This window comes from Varroa jacobsoni, unplaced genomic scaffold (assembly GCF_002532875.2).
Source record: "Varroa jacobsoni isolate VJ856 unplaced genomic scaffold, vjacob_1.0 scaffold_1335, whole genome shotgun sequence".
Taxonomy (NCBI): domain Eukaryota; kingdom Metazoa; phylum Arthropoda; class Arachnida; order Mesostigmata; family Varroidae; genus Varroa; species Varroa jacobsoni.
The window spans coordinates 39,543-66,370 of record NW_019214237.1 but is presented as its reverse complement, the minus strand read 5'-3'; the positions used below and the strand labels follow the sequence as shown (position 1 = coordinate 66,370).

Below are 26,828 nucleotides of genomic sequence, written 5' to 3'. Positions count from 1 at the left end.
AAAATAACTCATTGCGTCAATAAGGTAGGCCCTTCGTTACTGGAGGGTAGCAGCAATAGTAGGGAAGCTTAAAATTGGGCTGATGAAGAACAGTACAACCCTCCACACATTTAGTATGCGTCGACTGTTAAGGGAGGTGGCCATCCGAGTGGATCAAATTTTGTGGCTTGAAGTTTTACTAGAGCTCATCTCCGACGCTTTGTTTTTGCTACTCCCCTCTCGCAGAACGGTTTTAGCGGTGAGGAGAGGATGCAACAGGGCGATCGATGGTACCTCTGACGCGATGTGGTGTTTTCAAAAGCAACCGACTGTTGTGCGGCTACAAAAAGGCAAAAAAAAAAAGAGGACATCAAACGCATGTTTTCATTCTGGGGCAGGAACACCTGATCCAACCGCCCTTGCTAAGCCGTTGATTTGAAGTTTGGCATTAGGAAGTGTCGTGATGGCGTTGCTGACACCCAGAGCTTTTTTGCGCTATCATTGCGTTTGTTGCCAAGGTAATCTAGGGATCATATTGCATCGTTTGCGGCGTCATCGACATCGAACTGCCAAAATCGGCCCCTGTGAAGAGTACCCATAGATATATAATACAATATAACCTTATGAAGACCTACCTTCGTCTTATGTAAAAGGTTTATTCTGCCAACAGGTCTCGAACAACATAGTGCGCTTTACTGGCACCGTTATAAGCAATCAAATGGTAATCGTAAATGTTTAATTACAAATGATCCAACATGGGGCTCTAGCCCGGCTATCTAATAGTGGGGGGTAGCATTTTTTTGATTGGCTAGAATGTTAAGGTAGAACATACCTAGGTATGCTTGCACTAAAAAGCGATCGATCTTTGCTAGTGGCTAACGAGCGTACTAGCGTACTAAAAAAACGATCGTACGTATATATCGCGTACGTATGATATAACAAATAATATAGTTTTCGAATAACAGCGTGCTGTTGCAGATGTTGATGTAGCGATTCTTAAGACCTACCTTATGTCTTAACTGCCTGCTCGCCTGGTTCGCTTGCTCGTTTCAATTTTTTTTTTTGTTTTTTTTTTATCTCGAAAGTAATCCCTTCTGCAAGATCGCTCTGCAAGACAGAGGGTGCTGCTACTGGCTATGGCCAGCTCCGGCGGCCACAATATCTTAGAATTATAATCTTCGATCGGGTGCTCGATGAACGCACGATCATGTTCCTTATAGGTGTTTGCTTTATTGTCTGAGCCTTTTCGGCCTGCGCATTGATTAATGCTGGCTTGGCCAGTTCATTAGAGGTAACTGTGTTGGCCCAAACAGCGCATAACAATCGTCTGTCACCTGTGAATATTAACACTATGGTGTATTACGACGATAGACAGGGAAAGTAGGAGACATAGATTGACTCCTTTTATTTGTGGCTTTATTTTAGCCAACCCAGTAACAGCAAAGATAGGCAAGGTGCATATCAAAAGTGTCCACTTTTCTAATTCATAATTTGAATAAAAAAAATTATTTTTACGCTTTAATCAATTTAGAAAAAAGTTCACGATTGAGCGTTACCATTCACGCCGGCTCATTCGCCAAATACAGACTTGCATCGACCCTCACGCTAATGTCATGGAGAAGGTCGTTTGAAGAGAGATAGTTAGAAAGGTGGTCTTCATTTCCGGCCCGCTGAACAATGGACTCTCGCGCAAATTCGTTGATGTAAGAACCGGTCAACTGGCTAAAGTCGTTCATTTCAAACAATCATTACCTTACCTTCACTTCTGCCCTCCAATCATCGCCAATGAGTAGCAACCGTCGCTATAAAGCATTCCTATATACCTTGTAGCCCCCGCGTGCTTGTTCCATAAGTCAAATAGATGCATCTTCTCTCAGCATCGGAAGTACTAACGCCTGAGCCGAATCCGAGTTCTAAGTTAAACATGCATCTATGTGCACTTCCACTGAGTACCAACCAAAATTGCCTGGCTCACGATGGCTAAATTTGTCAAGTGAAGCCCTATCGTACGTTCACCCCTCGCGGGTTGTCCTGTCTTCCCAACGCTGGCCAGAAGCAGCTGATGGCCAGTGGCGCTATGAACCTCCCGTTCTATTCGGACAGTGTTTTTCACTAGACTCTTCTTCCTGTAGTGGGGCAATGGAGACTGGCTATGCGGACTAGCTTTTGGTGTTCCTCGCGCCTGCTTCTCTGCTGTTTCCTGGCAATACGCCTAGCCTGAGAAGATTTTTATTGGTTTCTGTGGGTCGCACCAAGCAACCAGGTCATTTTGTGCCCTGATTAATTCAGTCCAAAGGCACAGAGCTGTAGTCCCCTAAAAAAGTAATTGAGTAAAAAAAAAGCATTGAAATCAAGCGATAACCCGGGAAGCAATTCAGAAGATGACCAATCCTTATGTCGGTCTGTAGTAAAATGCTGAGATTTCCCAAATGAATGGACTGCGAATATAGGACATTTAGCACCATGGTGCATTCTCCTGGCTAGTGTGGCTCGTTCTAGTTTAAACCATAATGGATATTCCATTTGTCTACGTTGCTGTAAATTCGGATCAAGAAGGTAACGAAAGCAGAGCTAAAGCCGCAATTATTATAATTAAAAAATGCAATCACATAGAAACCGCCGCCTGTAATAGCTAGAATTGCTATTGCAAACCTAAGACCGCCACGGAAAGGTTACACAGATTAACTTCATTAAGGCAACCTTAATTGAACTGCGTATCTATCGTTGGTGGAATAATTCGAGATAAAACTGGCTCATTGTAGTTGTCGAACGTTTATTACACCGAAAAAAGCTATGATTGAACGCCTGTTTTCACTAACAATTCTGTACCGCTTTGAGATGACAATACACGTCTCCTACTATTGATCCTTCAGAATATTTTTTATAATAATTGGAACATCAATAGGTGGCCATTGCGATGAACCAATATAGCCGGCCTTTGATGGAACCAGTTAGTTCTGGTGGTTCAGGTAGAGTTTGCCTGAAAGACTGATGGGCGTTTGTCAGGTGACTTTTGCTCGTTGTACTTCTTCCACGAAGTGATCTATCTTTTTAACAGCTTTGTCCGTATCGCCGCTCGGTTAGAGGTCACTGGGCTGAAGCATTCGTTGATCATTGCTGTTTGTTGTTTACCGGTCCGATTCTGGTTCCTCTCGTTGTATGTGTGAGTACGAGTTTGACTAACCGACTACTCATCAAGTCGTCATTTACACTGATCCAATCACAACGCCAACATCGACTAAGAAGACGGATTGACTTCGCACCTAACCTGGGTGGAAAATGCCCAGGCTCAAGGCAGCTCAAAGCTTCGCTCACTCTGACTGAGACAAGTTAGACCTGAAGCCGTACACACACACACACACACACACACACACGCACGCACGCTATTCGAGAATGCTCACACCTCGAATAACTACGTACATAATAAGTAACGAATTTGGTGTTGTCCAATGTAACCGTTTTGTTATAGCTGTCAGAAAAGGGTCTATTTATCTTGTTAAGTTGAAAGCATGCACAGACCGAAGCAGCCACAGTTTTGCCGGCTTGATCGCTAGCGCGATATACTTTTTATTGATTTAATTTCAAATGTACTGTATAAAATAAATTTTCCATTTATTTTTGTACTTTATTCAACTAAAATAGCTGATAAGGACACACGAAAGCGTTGTCAATTCGTGAAGTGTTTGTGCAATGATGCCTGCTTTCAAATACAAGCCATTCTACGGAAGCTAAATAGAATGCTATTGAGGACCATTTAAGTTACCGAGTCGACCAAGACACACATGCATCGCTGCGAGAAAACGTCGACTCGACATATTATCTATTCCAAAGATATAAGTAAAGCTATACATTCATATATAAAACAGGATTCCTCAGAACAAAAATGTAAGCCTTCACTGTCTGCCTAAATATATAGAACTCATCAACTGTTCACGTAAATCAGTCAAGATTAAACGGAAACTGCCGGCTCAATAAACGTTAAGTTTTGTGTCATCGTCATAACCAACAGCGGCAGTCCACGTATAAAAGCCCTGTCTACGACAGGAAAAGCTAGTTACAGAAGCCCCCAAGGGATCCAGAGTGTCTGCCCTTCTTCCCCTGGTAGTCTCCGTTCGTTGTGTTCTTCCTGTTTTTTTAGAGATTTGTTCGGAAACCAGCAAAAAAGTGCTTACACAGTCGCTATCGGCAGATGGGTTGACTTTGAATAGCTGAAACAAAGAAAAAAGCATCAACACTTTTCTTATTACCTTCATGTAGCATAGCGATGGTACCACCAACTGACCCGGGAAGCGTTTGTTGTTATTCTTCTCTGGGCCCTAATCAGACTGTGGTGATGCAGCTATTTAAATGCTGTTAAGGATACCGCTGTAACGGGTAGGCCATCCTGGTCAGAGGGCCCACGCCAAAGGTGCTGACGTTGTCGAAACGTGCCCAGGGGCTGTCGGTTCGACCAGTTCAACAATATTCTATCGTCACGTGCGAGAAGGACACGGAACGGACGGACCATTTAGCGATACCGCGCATATGAACGACAGCCTTTCAACTTGATAAATCATCGCGATGATCATTAAGCAGATCGTTAGCCAAGAAAGACACAGTTTTTTAGATGCTTGGCACGATAGCCTCTATAGGGACGTAGTATGATTTAATTACTTAAATAAACAATTATTGTTCAGAAGCGTATATGATACACTAGCAGCGTCCGAAATCTTTCCAAATTTAGTTTCTTAAACTGGCCTCAGCTTGGAAGTCTTATTGTGATTTACCTAGAAATACTACGACTAGTCTACACAATGTCCATCTACAAATATATGCAATACTTTACTGAAAAACCGTTAATAGCAGCTTTTTCCTCCAATAACCACGTCAAGCATGGATACACACATACATATACACATAAATTCATACATATATATACACAGAGCTTCGGTAGACCTGCTCCCTCACCTAAATTTGCTTTGGGTAGTCCATTAGAAAAATGACCAAATGACGAATAGAATGTTTAGATCAGCAGAGAAGAACGAGGCGGAAATGAAATTACAAAAGAGAAAAGCAATGATGAAAGAAGAAAAATTGAGGTGCGGGGAGTCTCAGCACCGCGTATCGAGATCCGCTTACTTTAGCTGCGCCGAACAATCTAACGAGAGAAATGCGCGTAAGGGGCCTGCGATGGCTAGGCAGCAGGAATGCTACGAACGACATGATGAACAAAGACCTACAAATAAGCGGCGAGCCTACCGATGATGGGGTATGTTAAGATCATGGCGAGACTGACACCGACTACAGAAACACCGACATTAACAATCCTTCTTTGGCAGTGCAAAAGGATAAAGAAAAGCAGGCTACCACCACTACAGTAGCCGGTCGTAAACGTCTACATGCGGCATGAATCTGTTCATGCATGCGGCATGAGCGTTCGGCGCCGCTGTTGAAAGCGTTAAAAATGAAACTTCGTTCGTTTCATTCCTTTTGTTTTTTTGGCTGACAACGACGACGATGCCGCCGACCATTTCTTCCACGTTCTTTTTTTGAGAAGAGAAGACGGCCTCGTCGCGCTGTCTAAACGCGCGCGCGTTTACTCGACCGTTCAGGTGGTTGGTGTTACATGAAGGGGTTGGTGCTGCTTCTGCCGCCACAACTGGAGGTGAGGAGATACCCCTGGCAACTGTTACACGTATGTGTATTTTTGGTAGCGCTTTAAGCTAGCTTGTTGCCTTTCTTTAGAGTCCGTCCCATCTAAGACGGTTCAAGATAACTTTGTGCACTAGATTGAGGTGCCAATGAGTGAGTGGGTGAAGAGAAGTACAGTTAGAAAAGGCAATCATTATCGTTACAATGTTGCTCCTCCCGATATTGTTGATGTTGGCAATGCTGACGATGATCTCAACGACTAAGGCAGTGCAGCTCGACGTTGAGCACCCCGCTCCGCGCGGCTGGCGCAGTACCTAATGGACAAAAAGCGGACGAAGGTGGCGTTTCTGCTTCTGGCGAACGTTCCAGCGCCCCTGGTGATATTGGTGGTGCACAAGCAAGCGAGGATATTCGTTTCGCAAAAGTAGGGAGCCCCTAAGAAGGAAACCGAGGAGACGCTAAAAGGGTGTCTAACTGGGTCGGTATAGCGAGCCTAAAAACAAATGCAGCCGTCTCTTTGCGCAACCAAATCTGAGCAGGGTTGAGACAGACGAAATAGAAAAGTTGGATGAAGGGGGGAGGCAATATGGAACGGGGTAACTAGCAAACGGAGACGAAAGAAGAGAAGAAGAGCTCTAACTAGAGTAAGGAAATGGACAGAAATTGGCGCGAGTGTTTGAACTCCACTTGTATATATTATTGACGGAGCAGGACAAGAGGAAGGATAAAAACGAATCAACTCCTTGGGGGGGAGGGGGGGGGGATAGAAGGTAAGATAGGATTAGCAGCTCGCCGGTAGGCGATGCTGCACCCAGCAAAGCGTAGTGATTAGGTGGCGATTTAATTCATTTGAACTTCGATTTTTTTTTAACTACGAAGGTCTGCATGGTACGGGTTCTCCTGCGTACATAATGCACGTCATATACGCATCTCACAGCATAAACTATTGTATTATCGCTCTCGATAATATGAGCGAACATGCAAGCTGCACTGCTTCGATCATTCGGCCCTTTCCAGCCACTTCGCTCTATATAAAATCATCGTCGACGGGATCATCTGCGTGCTCTGGCTTTAATCTTCAATGCTTCATTTGATACAAAATTAATCTCGTTTAACCCGTTGCGTGTGGAAATAACCAGTTCGACCTCGACCGGCGTCACCTCATTCGCCAGGTTCCCTTGAACAAAAACACACCAGTGATACGATCGACAATGAATGATGGAGCGGCTAGCATTCGCTTGCCGGCCAGAATTGGCTTTGTTGGGTCTCTCTTTGCTCGTGTCCAGTGGATGGTCACGATATATTCGCCGGCTTTTCGGAGGTTCCATCAACGTAGTGGTTGGTACCCGCAGCAGTCGTTGAGGCAATGGTCTAGTCGCAGCTCTACATTTAAATTCGGGCTCACCTAACGGCCAGCTGACTCGTACTTCTATCCAAAACAAAAAAAACCCTGTTTAGAGTCTTTTTTTGATTTCACTTTGCGTGTCGATCTATGTATTATAGATTTGTAGGGCGCTTGTATCAAGGGGTTATCATGAAATATCCATGTTGGACAGCACACATCGGTGGGGGAGGACGGATTTTAATAGAGCTCATTACTCGATAATGGCCTCTTAAAAAGCGACATCATCTTCGAACCCACGGTCCACCTTCAGCATTATTTTCTTCATATGTATGCGCCCAAGCTGTACTGTAGATATTTAGTGGAAGCAGGAGCGACTAATGCTGCATTTGCTACGACAATGTTGCTACTGAGCAAAGAAAATGCCAGATGTAATCCTGGTCATTGGCTCGGTGGTCATCGACCAGGAGCGCCTCACAGCATCGATCTTCGTGGAGCAACAGCAACTACGCCGACGACGACGACGACGACAACGACAACAACAAGACCAACAGCATGGCATCATCCACCAGCAACCATCGATGTCTATTGGGGAACTAGGAATATAGGTCCCAGCTAAGCAGGAAACTGCGATGGGGTTTGAAGCACGTGGCTATGCAGAAATGCAATGAATGTACACAAGCGCGAAGGGGACTAGGAGGGACCTCCCCACTAAAATCAAAAGAACGGAAGTCGACGAGAAAAGCTGAAGGAGCTTGACGGGCGAACACTTTAAGCCCATTAAAGTATTGCGGTCGTGTGTTAAATACGATTGACATAGGCGACATAGAGGTTGCACCCTTCTATGACGAGCTATGCTGACGCGGTCTGTAGTGCTCGATGTGTTGCTACCGGTGATTGTAGTGCGAGGGGCAGTGAAAGTGGCGGGGGAGGATCTTGCCTGATTGATATTTCTACTGCGGATTTCCACAACAGTGCAATACTGGGTGATGCTGAAACTGCGGTTCAGACGGGTAGCGCTTGTCGCGTGAAGGGGCGGGGGTATATCGGAGAAAAAAATGTGACAGTTCTCAGGAACACTGAGACGAACTGTGGCGGTGCTACGAGTTATTGCAACGGTCTTTGGCGAATGTAGACATCGGTGTAAATGAGGTTGTAAGCCTATTTTCAATACTGACTGGGAGACGCGTGTATCATAGTAAAACTTAAACAAGCCCGGCGAGGCTCGGTGCTCGCTCATGAATATTGCAGTTTTCAGTGGCCTAAGTAGATAAATGCGTCTGCTTTCGTATTCGAAATTATCGTTAGGCATCGTCGGACAGGAGGTAACATTGTATCTACCCAATGTTCCTGTCGATCTACGATCGTATTACTTTGCCATATGCCTATTCGATTGTTTAAAAATAAGTATTTCTGGCTAAAAATAGTTTAACGGCAAACACCTCAGGTAACATGAGTTCCGTTAGGCCTCCGTGAGTGCCGTTTGAGAGCCTGAATTTTAATGGTAATAGTAGATCTCCTAACATTGTGGAAAGGCCTTTATTTAGATTTGAGATAGACCGCCTTAAGGATGAGTAAAAAGTCATTCGCTATATTTTACAATTTTCTTACGATAAAGGCATAAATTCTGCCTAGGCCGACAAAAAGCACGCTATTTATGGTCAGAACGTAGTTAACAGTCCAATTATGAAGATCTCAACGTGAAAGATGCTCCTTGAAGTAGTCGACCAACTACGAAAAAGTTGAAGAAGCGCAACGTGAGTAGCCAAGATAGCACGGATGAACTAAGCACCCATCATTAAAAAGTTTTAAATTTCCTTAAAAAATCTTTCTATAAAAAATAAAAGAAAAACGAATTTGCAAAAGTCTAACTGCATCTAAAGCGATTGATTTCGGGTCGTGAAGAAAAAATCGCATACAACAACGATGTAAAAATTAAAAGGATGAAAAAATCTACCGGCAAGGTAGGAAATGCTACGTGTTTGGTGGGAATGAGAAACAGCTATGCACTAGGAATCGCGTCCTCTTGATGGAACGGTTGATTCGTAGCTTCACTGTCAATAACCAGTAACATTACGATAAGCCATTGAAAACTCCACCGGGGCTTATGGACAGAAGCGGAAGCTTCTTCCGCTATGATAGTGCCGGCCCACATATAGCTTTACGTATTCGGTAAACGTTAAGCGAGCACGGACGAGAAATTTTGATGGGTCTGCCATATAATCCGAATCTTGCACCACTAGATTATAATCCGTTTTCGTCTCTGCAGAACTCTGTTAATGATGTTAATCTAATTTCAATGCAGGGACGCAAAAATCACGATTACTGTCACAAACCATAGTTCTACAGTGATGGTATTAATAAAAAATAGTACAAACACAGTTTAATAATGTTATTTTGAAATATAGAAATTATTTTTTTTTTAATTTTAGCTTGAAAACAGCCGATATGTTTTCGGCAGCTTAGTATTGTTGCTGGCCCATAATGTGCTGGGTACCCACGAATGCAAGCTGAGGACTAGGCGACGTTCACTGTTTAAAGTAAGCGCTCATTTAGACGTGTCCTGTAGTTGTTTCGAGAACGCAGGTATCTTCCTATAATGGAACTGTACGAAACCGGTATAAAGACATACCCATGGCCGCGTGTTTCGATAGAGTTGTTTCGGTGAGCAGCTGTTGATACCTTATGGTTTAACCTCATCTGTCTCCAAGATGTCGGCTGCAACAAGTTTGCTTCCTCGGCCGTTTTCGGGTATTATCACCGTTCGAGATATAGAACTCGCTGTGCTTCTCATGTACACACTCGCGTTGGTTCACATCTGCAAATTCATATTATACGTTTTTCTTTCTGTTTTAACTAAATCGATACCCTTCGTTTTACGATTACTACGGCTGGTCCTTTGGAACCACTGCCTGTTAGACCCGCTGTCTCTCTCTAGAGAGCAACCAGTGTTCCACTGGTTCGCTATTTTGAATCAGAAACTTTTCATCAATCACACGCCGCCTAGGCGTTAACCAATGGCAGGGACAGTTCTCTTCGGTAAGGTCGCCCTATACGGGACAGCTAGAGGAAGCCTAGGTTGTGAAACACTGCGTAGAGCAAGCAGTAGATCGAAAAGGGGCCAAGTCTTTCCCGGACCAAAAGGTAGACCCTGGCCAGAGTTGAAATGGCCCGTAACCAACCCAGATTGTGAGGTGCTGCTTGTTGCGCAAGCTGCCGCAACGCGACAATAATATCATTCATAGTAATCGATACGCGAAGTCGTGCGGCCAAGCGGATTAATCGTCTTTTGCGCTCCGGTAGCAAGGGCATGTCTTTCTCGCGCAACATCTATTCCAACTTTGAGTTTTAATAGAATACTACTTTGGTTGGAGGGGAGGAAGAGAGATGGATATGGACATGTTAATTTGGCGACTGACTGTTCGATCAGCTTCGTAAGTCTTTAACCTTCTAATCGATTAGGGACTTATGCTGTTTGGAACAGGTATTACCCGAGATCTGTTCGTTGACTAATGGATGTCTCCGTCACCTGAAAACGAGAGAAATCTTGTAGTTTCAGAGAAAACAAATTTTGCTCTGCCTCTGCAATGTGCCTGTTCGCTTATTGAAACGGAGAAAAATCACTGATTTTTTAAAATGCCGGTTTAAAATGGTACACTTTACAGAGTAGCCGGAGACGGTTGTGGCATACTATTGTTGTGCTTAGCATTGAATTCTACTGTTACTTATTACCTCATGCTGGATAAAAGTGCCTATCCCTGCTTTGACCAGCGTGACATTTCGTAATATAGGTGGGTGGTTATGGGCACCCATCATCTAGACCGTGCTGGCTACCTATATTCTAACGGCTATGCTTGGTCATGTGACACTGTTTTCGATAATTTCCCACTTTTACATCTGTTTTCCTTCCGTCGCCTATGAAGCTAAGTGCTAATCCCTGCTGAGAACGTTACTGTATCCTTACGATGCGTTCAGTCATCTTTTGTTTCGATTTGAATGGACAACAGCAAGCGCATCGTGGCGGCTAATTCAGATAGGATACTCCAAAATAGGGAAAAATGAAACGAAGCCAATTTCATATATAGGGCCAGGCCAATATCGGCGCTGTTTTCAGAAGCTCATCTATCTCAGTGCTCTTCGGTGTCGTTCTTGCAATAAGCAAAGAGAATCTTTAGTGAAAGCATATCGAGTAGAGCGATATTTGCACGGTCTTGCGTGCACACAACAGGCGTTGCAGAAGGAAACTGCTCTTCATGAAGATAAGTCACTTCTCACCATGCGACCAAGACTGGTTCATAAATCAACGTGTTTTCGTCTTCCTTCATGATGACATTACATTGACTGACTTGATGTCACTGCCCATTCCTCTAATGTTTTCTCTCGCCCTTTATTGTCTTTCTGAGGTGGGTCGTTCTTCGCGCGGTGGCCACCGCCGCCTCCAGACTCTGACAAGCTTCAAACGTGCGCGACTTCTCCTTCCTTCAGGATGATAATGACGACGACGACAACAACAACACAGCAGTCCATAGTCCAACAAGTCGCAGGCCATAACTGTTAGGACAGACACGCAACACAGCTCAGATGCGCCATTGCCATGACAGTACTGAAAGGAAGCAGGGAGATGTAGGGTTAATAGAGTAATTCTAAAAAACAAAGCAACGTCTTCGTTTAGTTCAGGCAACACAACTTCACTATCGTCATGATTCTCTGAGGACTACCTTGAATTGGCGGTCAGACCGCTGGCATTGCCCAGCGACTGACGCCCAGTGAATGACTTTGGATCATCACTGCCGCAGCCATTCATTGAAGGCTTTTCTTAGCAATATCTGGTATCTGGCCTAGGCGGCATGAATTGAAATGGGACGGTGCCTGCGACTGAAGTTATGGCGGCGGTGATGATGATGATATTTGCTTGTTGTTACTCGAGTTTTTTTTTGGTGCGTTGCTATCATTGTCGTTGCAGTTGTTTTGGCAGTGGTTGCCTCCAAAGCACCAATCTTGTCCATGTGTCAATACTCATTTAGCGGCGTATGCGCATTCCCACTGTTGGAGTAAATAATAAACCAGCATTTAATGAACGGGCGTGCGGCAAATGGGAAATCCAGGCAGAAGAGTCACGACTTGCTTATGTATTAACACGAAACGCGCGGTGACGACCTAGCAACTAGACACAGCCTGACCTACGTCCTGCGAACAGAGCAAAATTTGGCTTGTTTTCATTTCGCAGTACCACAAGTCATCGGTGCGCGACACACACCCCCCGCCCCGCACTAACATATCATGCATTTGTATAAGAATACAGAGACACTTGAAAACGACTTGATCTTGTTTATAATGGTACGCAAAGTTTGTTCAGAGCTTCAGCTTTGAATGTGCGCACTTTCTATTCTAAAGAAAAGCGGAAGTTGGAGACCTGAAAGATGCAAAGAATATCCCCAACATCCCATGTACCAAACCCAATCTAGGGTTACTTATGTATTCGTTTCGTGTTTCCTTATCGACAGTGGCTTCTTTGTACCTAGTAAGATTAATTACTCGACGCTCGTAACGCTACGGAGAGAAATCAGTAAATTGTTAGTCGCTGAAGCAGTTTGTTTTCCAGCATTGGTTTTTGATTTACGCACCTTAGTGAGAAAACCCTACGTATCTTAGAGGTGTTCATGCTCAGAAAGAGGATCACTCTGCCCAAGAAAAGATACAAAAATCATATTAGTCACTTGACCCGACGGCATTTACGTACAGGCACGTCAGAGTGTGCGTGTCCATTTAGAACGTAATCTTATACTCTTAAAAGAATAATATATATATATATATATATATATCGTTTTACCACTACGCTACATATGGCAGGTATCGCTTGGAACTTGAAACTGACAAAAGTTCTCCCAAAAGTTCTGTTACAAAAACGATTTTAACGATTTTTCTGATTCCTTAGCCATAGGCTTAGCTCGATGACAAAGCAGCAGGGTAAGGACAAATATGTCGAGTTTCTAGAACTATCGGTACTTTCATACAGCTTCCCGACCTTTTTTTGAGCTTAACGTGAAGTTTTGAAGTCACTTTCTTTTCGGTTACCTTTACCAAATCCCCGTGATAGCTTAGCGGGTAGTAAATTGTTGGACACATTGTGGTGTAGCTTCGAATCCGGGCACAGGCATATCTCGTTCGTGTTGGCAACCAGTCGTGTGATGGCATTTTAACGGCGTAAAATTTGAAACATAGATATTGCCTTCATCAAGACCGTGAAATACATGAATCAGATTAACCGAATAATACTTCGAAATACCTCGGTGTGTTTGGAATAACTTGAACTATGTACTGGGCTTGTTAGGACGGAATCGTGTAAGAACTATGACAATGGGAGCTACAACAATCGTAAGTTCAGTGGGGTAATAAAATAGTATGATAGAACAATTGCAACAAGTTCCTAACTTGAGTGCTAGCTTAATCAGTCGACGACATCAAACAAAAAAGTCGAGCTAATGTTAGGTATGATTCATTGAACAAAAGCTATAGAAATGATATATGAAAGTCATGAATAAGCTCGGGTGCTCATAACTGTTAGCGGTTAAATGATGTGTATTTATAACGGTTTATAACTCTAAAAAACATTTGTCGCCGCGCAGGTCTCAGCGCTATTGCGTATTCTATACAGACACGTTCGGTTTTTATTTGCGTTGTATCTCAATAAATTTTGGCCCTTTGAGAAAAACCGCTTTCAAACTCTGACGCAAACCAAGAAGTATCTGCTGTTATCAGCGATGGGCGACATTCCGTCTCCTTATTGCGCCTGTCGCTCGGAGGTGATACTGAGACCTAGAGATAAAATGCCTATGTCCCAGTGGAATTGTATTGGCCTCGACGGTTTCTCTCGTCACTGATATTATTGGAAGCTTCTTTCTTCCTTTGCAAGGAAACCGTTCTGATACGGTCTGAACATAATTTGCGTGCACTGATCGACAGTGTTACGTTGGACGCTACTGTAGCACTTTTCATCGTAGATACATGTGATCCGCTTGAATATTTTCTGTATTGGGGGCATTACGGCTTCTTCTTCTTTTTTTCTTTGTTTTTCGCTCTCTAAATTTATTACACCATTCAAGCGTCCTTGTCTTCTCTCTCCGCTAGTCTCCGCCCTGAGCCGCCGCCCGCAGCTTTTCTTTCTACTCCGAGCGTTCTGTTTTTTGTTACACACATTGCCTCTCCCGTTGCTCGGGAACTAGGGCCCCCGACCGGGCCCCAGAACCACCACTGCCACCATCACCGCCGCCGTGGCGACGCAATCAGGGCCAACACCGCTGCTGTCCTGTGACCCCTTCCTTAAACCCATCGGCCCCTGGTTGTCTCGTTCTCTCTCTCTCTCCCTCTCTGTTTCCTTTTCTTAACTATCTTATAGTCTGTCTATGAGGTTGCTGTGACTGCTTTCCTGCAGTAGCCCCGGAGTAGCGCTGCCAGCAGGGGCACTGCTACCTACCCTCCTCCTCATCATCACATCAGTGTTTTAACATCCCCAGCTTCACACAGACCATAGCACAAAATAGCACATATAGTCAGCCGTGTTTTTCCCTTCGTTCCTTTCTATATCATTTTTTGTCTGATATTTCGCTTGTATGGTTTTGTCCGCTGTCCGTAGTCGATACTATATCTTCATTCTAAGTTTGCCAGATGACGAGCTTAACTTACCGTTGACTTTGCTTGGTGAACGCGGTCTCACCGATTCCTATCTGATCATTGAGGTCCGAAGGCAAACTCCTCGGTAAGACCGGCAGCGGCAGTAGCACGGGTACGGGACAGTCCGTGGCAACACTGGGCCGCGTCGTGCATCGCCGAACCTAACACGGCCCGCCAGGAGCGGAGCAGTGGCGGTGGGGCCAGCGGGCGGTCGGCAAAAAGCATCTTTTCGCCCTTCTCCTCGAATCTTCTTCGGGAGTTTTTGAGAGAGGAGAACAAAGCGGCTCCGGCTGCTACCGCCGCTGGTGCGGCTGCCTCTGCTGCTGATGCTGTGCCAGCTGCAACGACGGCGCGAAAGAGTTGTTGTAGGGCGCGCGAATCGCAGGCAAGCGCTCCGGATAGCTGCCTGGTGCCAGACCGCTCGAGACTCTCAGATCGAGATTCAGACAGCGCGACGGGTCGAGAACGGATCGGAGCACAGCGGTGCAGAGGGTGCTCACCGAAAAACCAAGTGAAGTGTGCGGTGGACGTACCACGATCAGTCGCGTACGCCTCGTGCTGCTGAGAAAGAGAACTCTAATGCTCCGAAGCGGTTTCTTAGGATCTATAAGTAAAGACATCAGGAATGGTCCAACAAAGCATCACCCGAGCAAGAATTGCGTTTTGTTGCAACAGGCCTTTATTGTCGAATACACAAACTCGTCGCGCCTTTATTTAACAAACAAACAAACTAAGAAATATTGTAACCCGAGCAACAGCTGATTATGGCACTAGTGCATTAACGGATGTCTAGTCTATCTACTGACTGTCACTAACGAAAAACATGGACGGCGGCATATTTTTGTGTGAACACGCTGTGATGTCTCTTGGTTGTTGTGGAAAAGAGAATCCCAAGTAGGTCTCAGGCCCATTAAAGGGCAGAAGCACGTGCTTGACTAATACCTGAAGTGAATACCTAAAGTAGACCGATAGGCCCAACAGTTCAAGACAGGCAAAACCATATCCGAATCTTGAAGTCGAACTGGATACGTTCGGGTATCGTCTAAACGTTACGTTTACTTTCGTTTATCTAGCATATGCTTTCACGAACAGGACGAAAGTGTTTTGTTCGTAGAGCTGTCTTCAGCATCCGCTTGCATATACCATCTATCAAGCAGAAAACAAATTCAGCCAAAGTGCAAGCATAAATTAGAGCAGCAATTGCCGAAATTCTTTTTGCTCAAAACCTTTTGCTACCCGTTATTCTGGTGAGATGTCAACAGAAGCATACTTAGTTGAAGATAGAGACGATTAGTCGTAAATGTGTTATTTCTAATAGTTGTATAAAGTTGTAGCTGCTCAGTGTTAGATTGCCAGTATTAAGTGCGCGACATCGAACTTCTCCCATAAGTGAAATGTATTCAGTAAAGTGATACCGTTGAGGTCAGCCAGTCTTCAATGAATCGTGTGGCGCGACAAACCATGTTGACCTGTTGATGTTGTTGATCAGTTCTTTTACCGGTGGCCAGCTGCGAGTTGCTGTTAAAGTTCGTGTTGGCGGTCGTTAGTGCCTGTGTGAGCGCGTAATCTACGCGTCTCAATAAAGGTGTGAAGAAGATCTTCACTTTGTGGCTTTCTATGATGAAGCTGAGAACGGTGGTGCCTCTGGCGCTCGTGCGTTCCGTGTTGACCGTAAACGCGTCCGGGGGGAACGCTACGAATCCGACCGCACTGTCGCTTGTTTGCAAGGAACGTGATCCCGGGGCTTCAGTTTCACTTGGACACGCGGTGGGCGTCGAGGTTTTGGGACCGGAGCCCACTGGAGCCAGAGGCCAGTTTCACAAATCGCCAAAGGAACAACCTGCCAATAAAGGCTGCCGTGAAGGAAAGGAGTTGATGGTCGAAAGCAGAGGTAGCGCGTCCCCGCAGCCGTTATCCCCTTCGCCAGGTTAGATAGACAAGTAAAGGCACTAAAACGAAAAACAGATCGCATCGTGCCGCCGCTTACCGTACGGCATGATCGTACGTGACCGAATAATGCGTTAATATAAAATGTACAATAGTTTACTCATCGATAATAATCGAAATGAATAAATCTCAGCAATGCCGCAGTGGATTGACATTTTTGCGGTGTAAGGAATAAAAATTTGGGATTATTAAGGCAAAACAATGTCGAAACGTGTGTTTTTGATAAATTCTGATCCTTTTATGTGGCACATTCCCTGCTAATTAGTTTGCAAGCTAGCATTTCTCCAACGGTTACAGCTTAATTAGCTCGTCAACTGTTTATGGTTCTATTCATTCAAGCTCGCTGTGCATATATATGTGCTGATTAAAAAAAAAGATACTATATAATTTCTAAGACCGACAACAACACTGAGTACAGCCATCGAATGGGTCTTTTAGTGGCAAATAATGGGGGAATCATATAGACGATAAGGATTATTCCCGCAGGAACAAAAAAATATCGAAAATCCGGTACGTTCCAGGTACCGAAAATACCAAAACCTATTCGATTGTACAGTCTATGTGGGTTCATTCTAATATGTATTAAAGGAAATGGTTGAAACGGCTAACACGAGTTGAAATTCGCCATAATGTAGAGCTTTAACTTGTCTTAGATGATATCAAACAATGTTGATGGACACCTTATCCGTACAGACCATTAGCCGGGTATGCGATTTGAAAACAAACCGACCGAAGCTGCACTATGGAGGACAGCTGACGTATGTTTTCAAGAGCACATATATCTGTTTGAAATTAAATGATTGCTTACCATCATTGAGCTTTTATGTACAATCGAAGGGTCAGCTCCAATGCACAAATAAATTTATTTACCGCATAGGTCATGGCATCTATTGCGAATTTATTAATGTCCACAAAATAAACCATTTGTCCACCATCCCCTGGCCTGCGAGCCTGCAGCCGAATAAGTTAAGCGCGTTTGTTTTTTATTTCATTGTCTAGCAATTTTGAATAAACACGGGTTTTTGTACGTTTCTCTGATACTTTTCAGTCGCGATGACGTCTCAGCCGTCAAACGAGTCGGAGCTACAGCTGTACAGGGTTCTTCAACGGGCAAATCTTCTTGCGTACTTTGACACCTTCATATGCCAAGGTAAGCGAAAGCAGGCAGAAAATCCTTCGCGCCTCAAGTAGTGCCCAACGGCTTGAGCACCGCACGTCAACTTCACATTTTATTTACCTCAATAAAAAATCAATCATTCGTCGTTTGATGGGGACACTCGTAAGGTTCGCCGAACCATTTAGAAGTAAATTGGAATCTGTTGTAAATAGGCTTAATCCGTGTTAGTCCTCAGTCGGCAGGTTGATTCGCAGTTCCAACCTGCCTATTGACCAAAATCGAGGGGATCATGTTGTATGCGGATTTTATGACCTTACAACCTGTCGATCACAAAAGGTCGAGCCAGGATATCGTGACTTATTCCCTAATGACCAGCATGCGTTGAAGAATCGACTGTCACCTAACGCACGTCCCAACTAATGTATTTGCTTTTTATATGATTGTAATACCAATTAAGTGCACCCGGTAATCTAGTGTCGACATGTTTACAACCTGCTCGGAAAGATATCGTACCAGAACCACCCCTCGACCAGGGTCATTTCGGGGGTTGTAAAGGTCTCGGGTTAGATTTTGCATTGCGCAAGCGTTAGCAGCTTCATGTAGTTACATCACATGTTTACGATTTGCCATTTGTACATTAATTTCTACGATGAAATATAAGACGCACGCGATAGCTCAAGCAACCAACTTGAATTCTACAAATTGAGTTCTGCATTTTCTGATTCGCTTTTGTTCAATTACGGCAGCTATCTGACACATTAATTAACACACTCACACATGTATTAGTACATACATGTGTAAGTGTGAACCGAACCACAACATTTAAACTGCTGCAGGACAAGTAGGCTGTAAGCTTTCGTTCGCCATAGGAATCATCCAGTTTTTTTTGTTGAACCCGTTTCCGGCGATATTCCACGAATTGACCTCTCTCCATTTGCTGATTGCCATGATCCGGACGATCGAATTCAGATCGAGCATATGTTGCTTGGGGAGTTACTTCCTAGTTAGCTTTCGAGTACAGGTTGCGCAGCGCGATCCGCTTCTCTAAAGTGCACCGTCACCACAACACCATCAGGTTCGATCATCGCCGAGGGGAGGCAATTGTCGTTCGTCAGTCGGTCACTTGGTGACGCGGTGAGAGGTGTATCTCTTACTTCGATAGCAATGAGGGTCGGATGTCAGGCATATCAACCTGTGACGGTGGCGTGTCGTTTTTATAGACGACCAGGCCACCAAGGAGTTCATGATAGCTACGCCGACTGTGCTACTGGCTTACGAAGAGGCACATAGTAGGCATAAGGTTTAGTACTATGGACTACAAGCCTTGCATTGTTTCCTGAGACGAGCTGGCTGGCTGGCTGGCTTGCTTGTTACTCAACCATTGCGTTGACGATTGATTGCTTCGGAGAATCGCTTAGCCCTGTGTTTAGGCTAGATTTCCTCTGTGATCTATATACCCTGTCGGTGCGTGTCGAAGGCCGCCTGTACATGTGTTTCATGGTAGGAAAAGAAAGTGCTATGGTGACATGAATCGTGGTGCACATACAGAGGACGAGCATGTACAAGCACAGATTAGTCTTCACCGATGTTTGTCTTGACCGTCAGAATTGACACATTACCTGCGGGTCTGTTTGGCAGTCCGATTCTTTGCTGGCAATCGGTGCTATTGATCTTTCCTTGTCAGAACAAAGCGCTCTGTGATAGGTATTCGAAAGCGGTATTAAAGCTGGGATTGTTTCAAAGAAAACCTATAACGTTAACAGCTAAAAACTCTTCACGCTTGAACACCACAAGCGTTAACGTTATCGACTGATTATGCTGTGAATTACGCTTTGAATCACTTCACTATTAATTTTTGACAAACGTTTTAAAGAGAATGATCGAACCCCTGTACCCGACAGAGTATATCCCCTTTCCTTTCGAACCCACTTGACGTGTTCAAAATCTGTGAACCCGATTGACATATTGGCCATTTGAAGTTCGTTTACCCATTACACATGTGTGTGTTTATAAGTGTATAGTAGATGGGATAAACAAGTCAAGTAGCTCGTAGCAATAGCGTGACCGAGTACCTTCGGAACCGTCAGGTCACGCCAAGGAGCCCTTCTGTAGTTCAACATTCACATTTGCATACTATAACATATGAACCTATATACATATATATATATATATAGCTGTGACACACTGGCCCACTGGCTGAAATATGGCCCAATAAGATGCTGAGAGCACCCTATTAAACGGCTGTTGCGAGTGATGGGCGCGGCATGGTGTGATAAAACATGGCTGGCTATACGCTTTGCTCGTGCAGTTAGTATAGAAGACAAAACTAGTCGAACTGCCGGTCGCTGAACTATGTCCCAGATGAATCTGCTTTTCGTGTGTAGTATAGAACAACCTGTATGAAGACTGCGAGTTCCGATTTCGAGCTGAGGCTATGGCTGGGTTGCGAAGTGCGAGAAAAAGCGCAGGTGACATCCGGCCAAAAATTTCCATAAGCGCTGTGTCACGAGCCCATGCACTTGCCACCAGAATCATGTCAACGCTACGCCATCTATGTCAACATTATAGGCACGACTAGAGCAATGGAGGAACCATAGTGATGAGTAACTGTCGAGGTCCTAAGGTTTAAGCGGTACTATGCAATCACTAAAAAGCTATTCAGGTGGAAGGACGAAGCTGGTTCCAGCTGAAGTGGCGACCAGTTCAACGAAAATTTTATGTGGCTCATCATAGCCGTACCAAAGTGTTGACGGTCTATGAAAAGAATCTTTGATTTTGCTAGCTTATGTGTCTACGTTCTGTAGAACAACGATGCTTAGCATAGATGGGCATTGAAAATCCTAGAACGTCATATGGTAGAAAAGTCGTTTGGTTAATTTAGGTCCACTCCCCGCTATAAGCGTTGAACAGACAATATTTGTTTAAAATATAATTAAGCAAAGGCTGTAAATTCATAGTTAAGGCTCGCTCGTTTGTGGCGTCACGGCTAGCACGAACAATCTATCTAAACATGGATCAAGCGCTCTAAAAATGCCGCCTTTCCTTCTAACACAGTACGTGCTCTATATGGGAACAGTGTACTAGACATTAGTATTGATATCAACATACTAGTACATACAGAACAGAAAACGTTCCCCATTCTGTTTGAGAGAAATGTTTAACCGTTAACTTGAACTGAAACATACATTAGTTGGATTGTGTTTGTCAGTTTTTTTTTACTTCGACCATTTTTATTGGTCGACAATCTTGGTCCGTTGACTAGTGCTTTTCATTTCTGTATATTGATGTGCTTTATAATTCCGAGTAGACTATGAAGCGCTATTTAACGAAGGAGTAGAATCGGCCTGCAAATCTGGCAACTGCCACCCATTGATATGAAATAGAAGCGTTTGGATTTATGCACTTCCTACCCACTTGCTTCAACGTTCAACGGCAAATAGCACACATGGCCAGCACTAGCCGCTCGTGGCGCCATTTTTCAATGTTTTTATTTTTTTGTTTTTAGATCCACCAACCCCCAGTCGTTGATCACCCCTATTCCAACTGTTGCCCTTAAAGTTTAAATATCCGTCATAGTCCCAAGGGATATTTTCAATTCACGCACACCTCTGTTTTGATGAAGCCACCCTGCCCGCGGCCGTTACGACCATTGCACTAATCTAGGGCCAGTCAAAGCCAGGTCAATACCTCGAATACGTGCTCTGTGTGAGATTGCATTGGTGAACGAACCCGTTCTGCAAGAACGTTTTACCCACACTGGAGCAGTACTTGATCCCTAACAGCTTTAGGCCTTAACCAGTAACTCTAACAAGCTCTAGCCTGACAGCATAGTTTTAAAGCACCAACCAAAAAACAGCAGCAGCAGCAGCGTTGCTAGTACCAACTATGGCATGCTCGTGCACAACGTGCAGTTCTTGTTGCAGCAGTTCGAATCATGAGACCGGCACTCTGAGTGCTGCCATCGCAATGGGTATGTTGAATCGATTAAACGACGAAAACACTACGTTGGAATCTACGAATTTTGACGTTGATTCCGGTAGTACTTTCGCAGTACTTTGGCCAGAAGCGCGTTTGAGAACTGTGGCTTGTTAGTAGGGTTGTCCATCTCGCGACGAACGTTGTGCTATAAGCCTCTGTCCATATGCGACAGTGTTGACGGCGGCCAAGTTGGGGGTTTTCGCCAACGCTTAGCTTCGCGCCGCTGTGGGGTTCGCATCCATCCTATTATTAGAGATACTTGTATAGATTGCATCAGTTAAGTTAGCCGACTGGCTGGCCGCTGGTTGTTGTTGTCAGTTTCGTATTCTCCCGTATTCGCTGTTGGAGCGTACGACAGCAGCAGCAGCAACGGCGGCCAATTGACTATTGTGTTTGTCTGCATGATATCTGCCTCTATATTTGTATGTGCCTTTATGCTACCACGAGGCGTAGGTAGACAAGCCAGTGTTTCTGCTGGCGCTGGTTTGACAGACAAAGCATGGCCGGCATTTTCTTATTTTTATGGCTTTCCTGGTTACGTTAGTTGGCTTAGGTGTACTTCATACAGCGGCTTACATACACAGCTCCAGCCCATGGGTGTGAGTGTCGATCTCTGTGTGTGAGCGGGTCCGTCTCGCGTAGTTGTCCCCGTCCTCTGTTGTTTCGTCTTCGCTTGCGCAATCGAGCGGCCTTTCGGCAATTTTTGGGGAACTACTCTATCCTACGTCATCTATATATACTAGAGAGAAAATAGACAAGAGCAAACGGCGAGTGCCACACAACTCCTTGACATCCTCCTCTGCTGGCAGCAGCAGAATCTATCTGATCCATGGCTGAGTGGCGCCCTCATCTCTCAGGGCAACTCCACAAGCAGGCAGCTGGCTATCAGGACCAGCATCATCACTAACGACAACTATAACAGCGGCACCTAACCCAGCAGTAAACAACTGGCAACAACTAACAGTTCGGCATCGCCGATACTGAATCTAACAACGGCTGTCTCAGCAGCGATTCTCAGCCTGCCAGCCTCATCAGCATCGATAAGGATGCTGCTTCTAGCTTGGGTGTTTGGTTTTTGAAAAAGTGCTCCGATAAAAAAGGGCATAAGAGGGACGACACACGAGTTGAATGGAGAGAGGGAAAGATAGCACGACGGCGTGAGTGAGCTAGAGAATCGTAGAACAGAAAGATCCCCGCATTGAGCTGGTTAGCGAGTTAACAGCAAGTGGTGATGGTGGTAGCCCAAGAAGAACGCTGCTAGGGAAACGCGTAGGTTTCAATGAGGACGATGAGAAGGAAAGAAGGACGAACGACGAACGGACGCCGAGCTCGGCGTTGCTGCTGGAGTCCAAAAGTCCTATGGAAGTCCAAGAGAGTGAGACGCTGCAACGCGTCTGTAACCGTCGTTGTTGATGTTGGCTCTCTTTGGCTTTTTTCGTTCATTGCGTTTGGAGTCGAGCACAAGCTGGGTAGCCGTGCCGAACCACTATTACTGAGAGCGGTGCCGCCCAGAGGTGCAATCCCACGCGTGCATCGGCAAGCCTAGAGAAAGTTCTAGGATAGGGCGTCGCTCCCCTCCGTCCAATAAGTTAACTTGAACCTAACCTAACAATAACCAAGGGACCGCTTAGGCGTTCCCCAGGACAACGAATAGTCGAATCAACCGCTGAGCGGCAGATTTGCGGGAGGCTTGAATTAGAATGCTAGTGGAAATTGCCTCTTGAAAAGCACTCGCTTAGGTCGCAGTTCCATCGTGGAGTATTTGGTGGGATATATTTCGTTTGCTCGGCTGAACTCAAACCAATAGAGATTCGCGCTGACGACTTTCCGTACTCTACAAGCTATATATACTATTTAATTAACATAGCTTGCAATGTATCATTTATTGAAGGAGGTTTTTTCTTTGTTGGGCCAGTCAGCTTACGAAACAGGAATGAAACCGTTGATTGAAACTGTGTGGGATGTGCCCCCTTCTCGACTGGGTACGGTTGTCCTAGGTAGAATAGGAATATCTTTTAATATGAGAGCACATTTTGCATGTTTGTGATTGTTCTGTGACTGGAGCTTTGTTGCATCTCTGTATGAACGTAAGTATTGGTGACCTGTGACAACGGTTGGCTCAGAAAAACAACGAATATGTTCCTACGAACAGTTTCCCGATATTATTGGATATAAATTTTCTGATCATTTGAAATTAGGCCGGATTGAATCGAAGACATATATTTGTTGAATATTTAGCTAGGTCAGTACGAATACACACATAACGTCCTATTGCTCTACGAGAGATAACGCACAGCATAAGTGCTTAGAGAAACTAATGCTTAAAAAATAAATAGGAAGTGAAGTATTAATAATAAACAATCATTAAAAGGCCAATTACCAATGATATCTGTCTACTGTCGCAAAAATTTAGTACCGCAGCAAAGACGAGTGTAACGATAGTGGAACTTCATATATTACAGTTAAAATGCTTGCCGAGCAAAAACGTCAGACCGTTCGTGTCACGTAACCGATCTCGATAGCGATACTAAATATTTCAAAATGAAAATTTGCTTTTTTTAATTTATAAAGTTAAAATACTTTGCACAATGTAGTGTACTCGTATTAAACTTAAATGTCTGCTTTTTACTGTTCATAGAGTCTTATAGGTGTTCAGCAGTCAAGCAACTAGGTTTCGAAATAAAGCTGCACGAATAACGTGGAAGGGAATGGAGGTGAATTAGAACATCTTAGAAAATTGTTACAGAATCGTGTTCTTAACTCCTGCGTATGAAATTTTCGTTTATGCACGAAGAGTTCAGCTGTTATAAGTGACAGCTGAACAAACAATTGAAATTACTTAGTTGAAGTCAAATGTTTCTTGATATGATCACATCTACTAAGGCAGACAATGTCCTTTTTTTTTTTCGCACAAGTGGCACCGTTCAGCGAAGGGTTTAGTCAAAAGGATCTGTAATGTTCTAATATTGTTCTGGGCACTTAAAATAGAAAAGCTATTCAACACTCAGGTAGTTTTCGTTCTCCGAGCACAAATACCGCTGCTTTTCCCATGAATAAAATGTCTAGTTAAGTTTTTGTTAAAGGTCGAAGGAGATCTACTCTGTGCCATTATATTTCGAATCGCATCAGATGATATTGTAGAGGAACTGCGAATGGGCACACTTTTATGTGCCCATCCGACGTTATTGTCCACTGCTTAACTTAGCAGCTTGCTCTGACGGAAAGACGCCGTCCGAGCTTCATATACAATACAAGAACATGTAACTCGTTCAGGCTTGTAGCATCACGTGTTCTTCGATTGCACCATGAGTCGTTCGTCTTAACCTGACGGCGTTACAGTTTTAGGATCTCGTACATAAGCACCAATATTCCATTCATGTTCGTTGGCGTTTACCATGATTTTCTAGGAGGGGATGATGTGCAGCAGTTATGCGAGGCCGGGGAAGAGGAGTTCCTTGAGATAATGGCGCTTGTCGGCATGGCCTCCAAGCCCCTTCACGTTAGGAGGTTGCAGAAGGCTCTGCAGGAATGGGTTCAGAATCCAGGTGAGTGCCACAACCTCGAACAGTGCGGACGACTTTAGGTAATTAATGGTCAGAGATAAATGATTGCTGCCGTACTAATACAGGTAGTAAATTATTTAATTGGTTTTAGTGATTGGTTATTCTGCCATGGACAAATGTATCGCACCGTTTTCGATGCGCTTTCAAAGGCGGAATACATTTGCGATGGCTGTGCAGGAAGCTTTGTTCAAAGCTTCAAATGAACAGAACTTAAACGTTCCCCCATGAGTAGTAATAAGGGTGTATATTTCTAGCATTGCACTGAACAGTATTAATGTGATATTACCTATCGCATATTTGCAGGTAAGTACTATTTGTTTGAACGTGTCCAAATAGATTTTTATTAAGTCCCCCGTATGTGAACATCAAAAGAGCTAAGATCTTTACTGACATATCTCTGTTACCGTAAAGAATCTTCCGCCAGGGTTTCGTCCTGTTCAAACACAATAATAACCGCAACGGTAGAACATTTTATACGAACTTGTTTATCTCGCGTGTTCAACCATTGTAGGGTTGTAGCAGTGTTGAAACCATACAATAAGTCACCGCCTCAAGTAGATCCTGTCGTGATAGTACACTAAAAATAGGCTGTAGTTTCTCCCAAGTCAGCCTACGTGTACAATCAAAGACCACTTAATCATTGCTTATTCCACACGTTACTGCGTGTCTGCAAAGAAGTCTCAGTACTCCAAATCGCGCGCGTTATTCGCAGTTGCTGCTTTTTTTGGAAGCCACCGCAGTGACGGGCCGACTAGCCAGCCGGTCGCGCTTCCAAGAGGTCTACGTTAGGTGTATTTCGAGACTTTAAATCTAATAACTCCGGTGGTGGGAGAACTCAGCTCGAGATGTCTTTCTCTATTTACTGCCTAATGCGCCAACGCGTATTTTTTAAATCTCCAAAATATTTGCGTGTATGAACGCGTTTATAAGTAAGCGGACATCCTAGATACAGTGCTGAGGCGTCTGTTCAAAGAGAATCAGTAGCAACTGATGGTTTAGGCGACAATCAAACGTATCCGTTCCTGCTGTTAACGATGCCAGTATTGGCTCTGATATGAAGGACGGCAGATTGTGCAGGTTTCATAAAACGTACGGATACAACCCGCTTCTATACACTCGGGGCAATTTGTGAAATAATGTGTGGCTATAGATGTTAAATACATATGCTAAGCCTTGTGGTGACGTAGATTTGCAATAACCGTAGAGAAATCAGTGTCATTGAATGGTGACTGAACGGTTGAATAACCTCCTGCCGGTTGTAGCTCCACAACGTAGATCACAGCGCGAGATTCGTACTTAATTTACAAACATTGTTTTATTTTGATTCCCTGAGTACTATTAAAAGACGTATGCTATATTATCAATAGATAATATGAAAAAGTCATGTAGACCGCTTACTGGGATACCTGCAACGCCTACTCCTTTGTTAAAGTGTTCACAACCATTATGACAACCATATCTTACCATTGGGTCATCCTTGGCTACCTCTGTTCTCCTTGCTGTCGAATCGAACACCGTACATCGGCGAAAGAAGGCGGAGCCTGGGGTTGAGTCGAGCTTCTGCCGGCTTTTTTGTCCCGCCCAAAGAGGTTGTCAGCCG

General features: G+C 44.3%; 1 protein-coding gene across 1 annotated transcript in view; it reads left to right on the top strand.

Annotated features, from left to right (window-relative positions):
* The first annotated feature begins 17,622 nt into the window (after window positions 1-17,622).
* The window catches only part of LOC111268946 (uncharacterized), a 48,545-nt gene continuing 39,339 nt past the window's right edge, over window positions 17,623-26,828 (top strand). The window contains exons 1-2 of the mRNA XM_022848208.2: window positions 17,623-17,720; window positions 25,073-25,210. Coding sequence (XP_022703943.1) covers window positions 17,624-17,720; window positions 25,073-25,210 — 235 coding nt within the window. The 5' untranslated portion in view covers window position 17,623. The remainder of the gene's footprint in view (window positions 17,721-25,072; window positions 25,211-26,828) is intronic.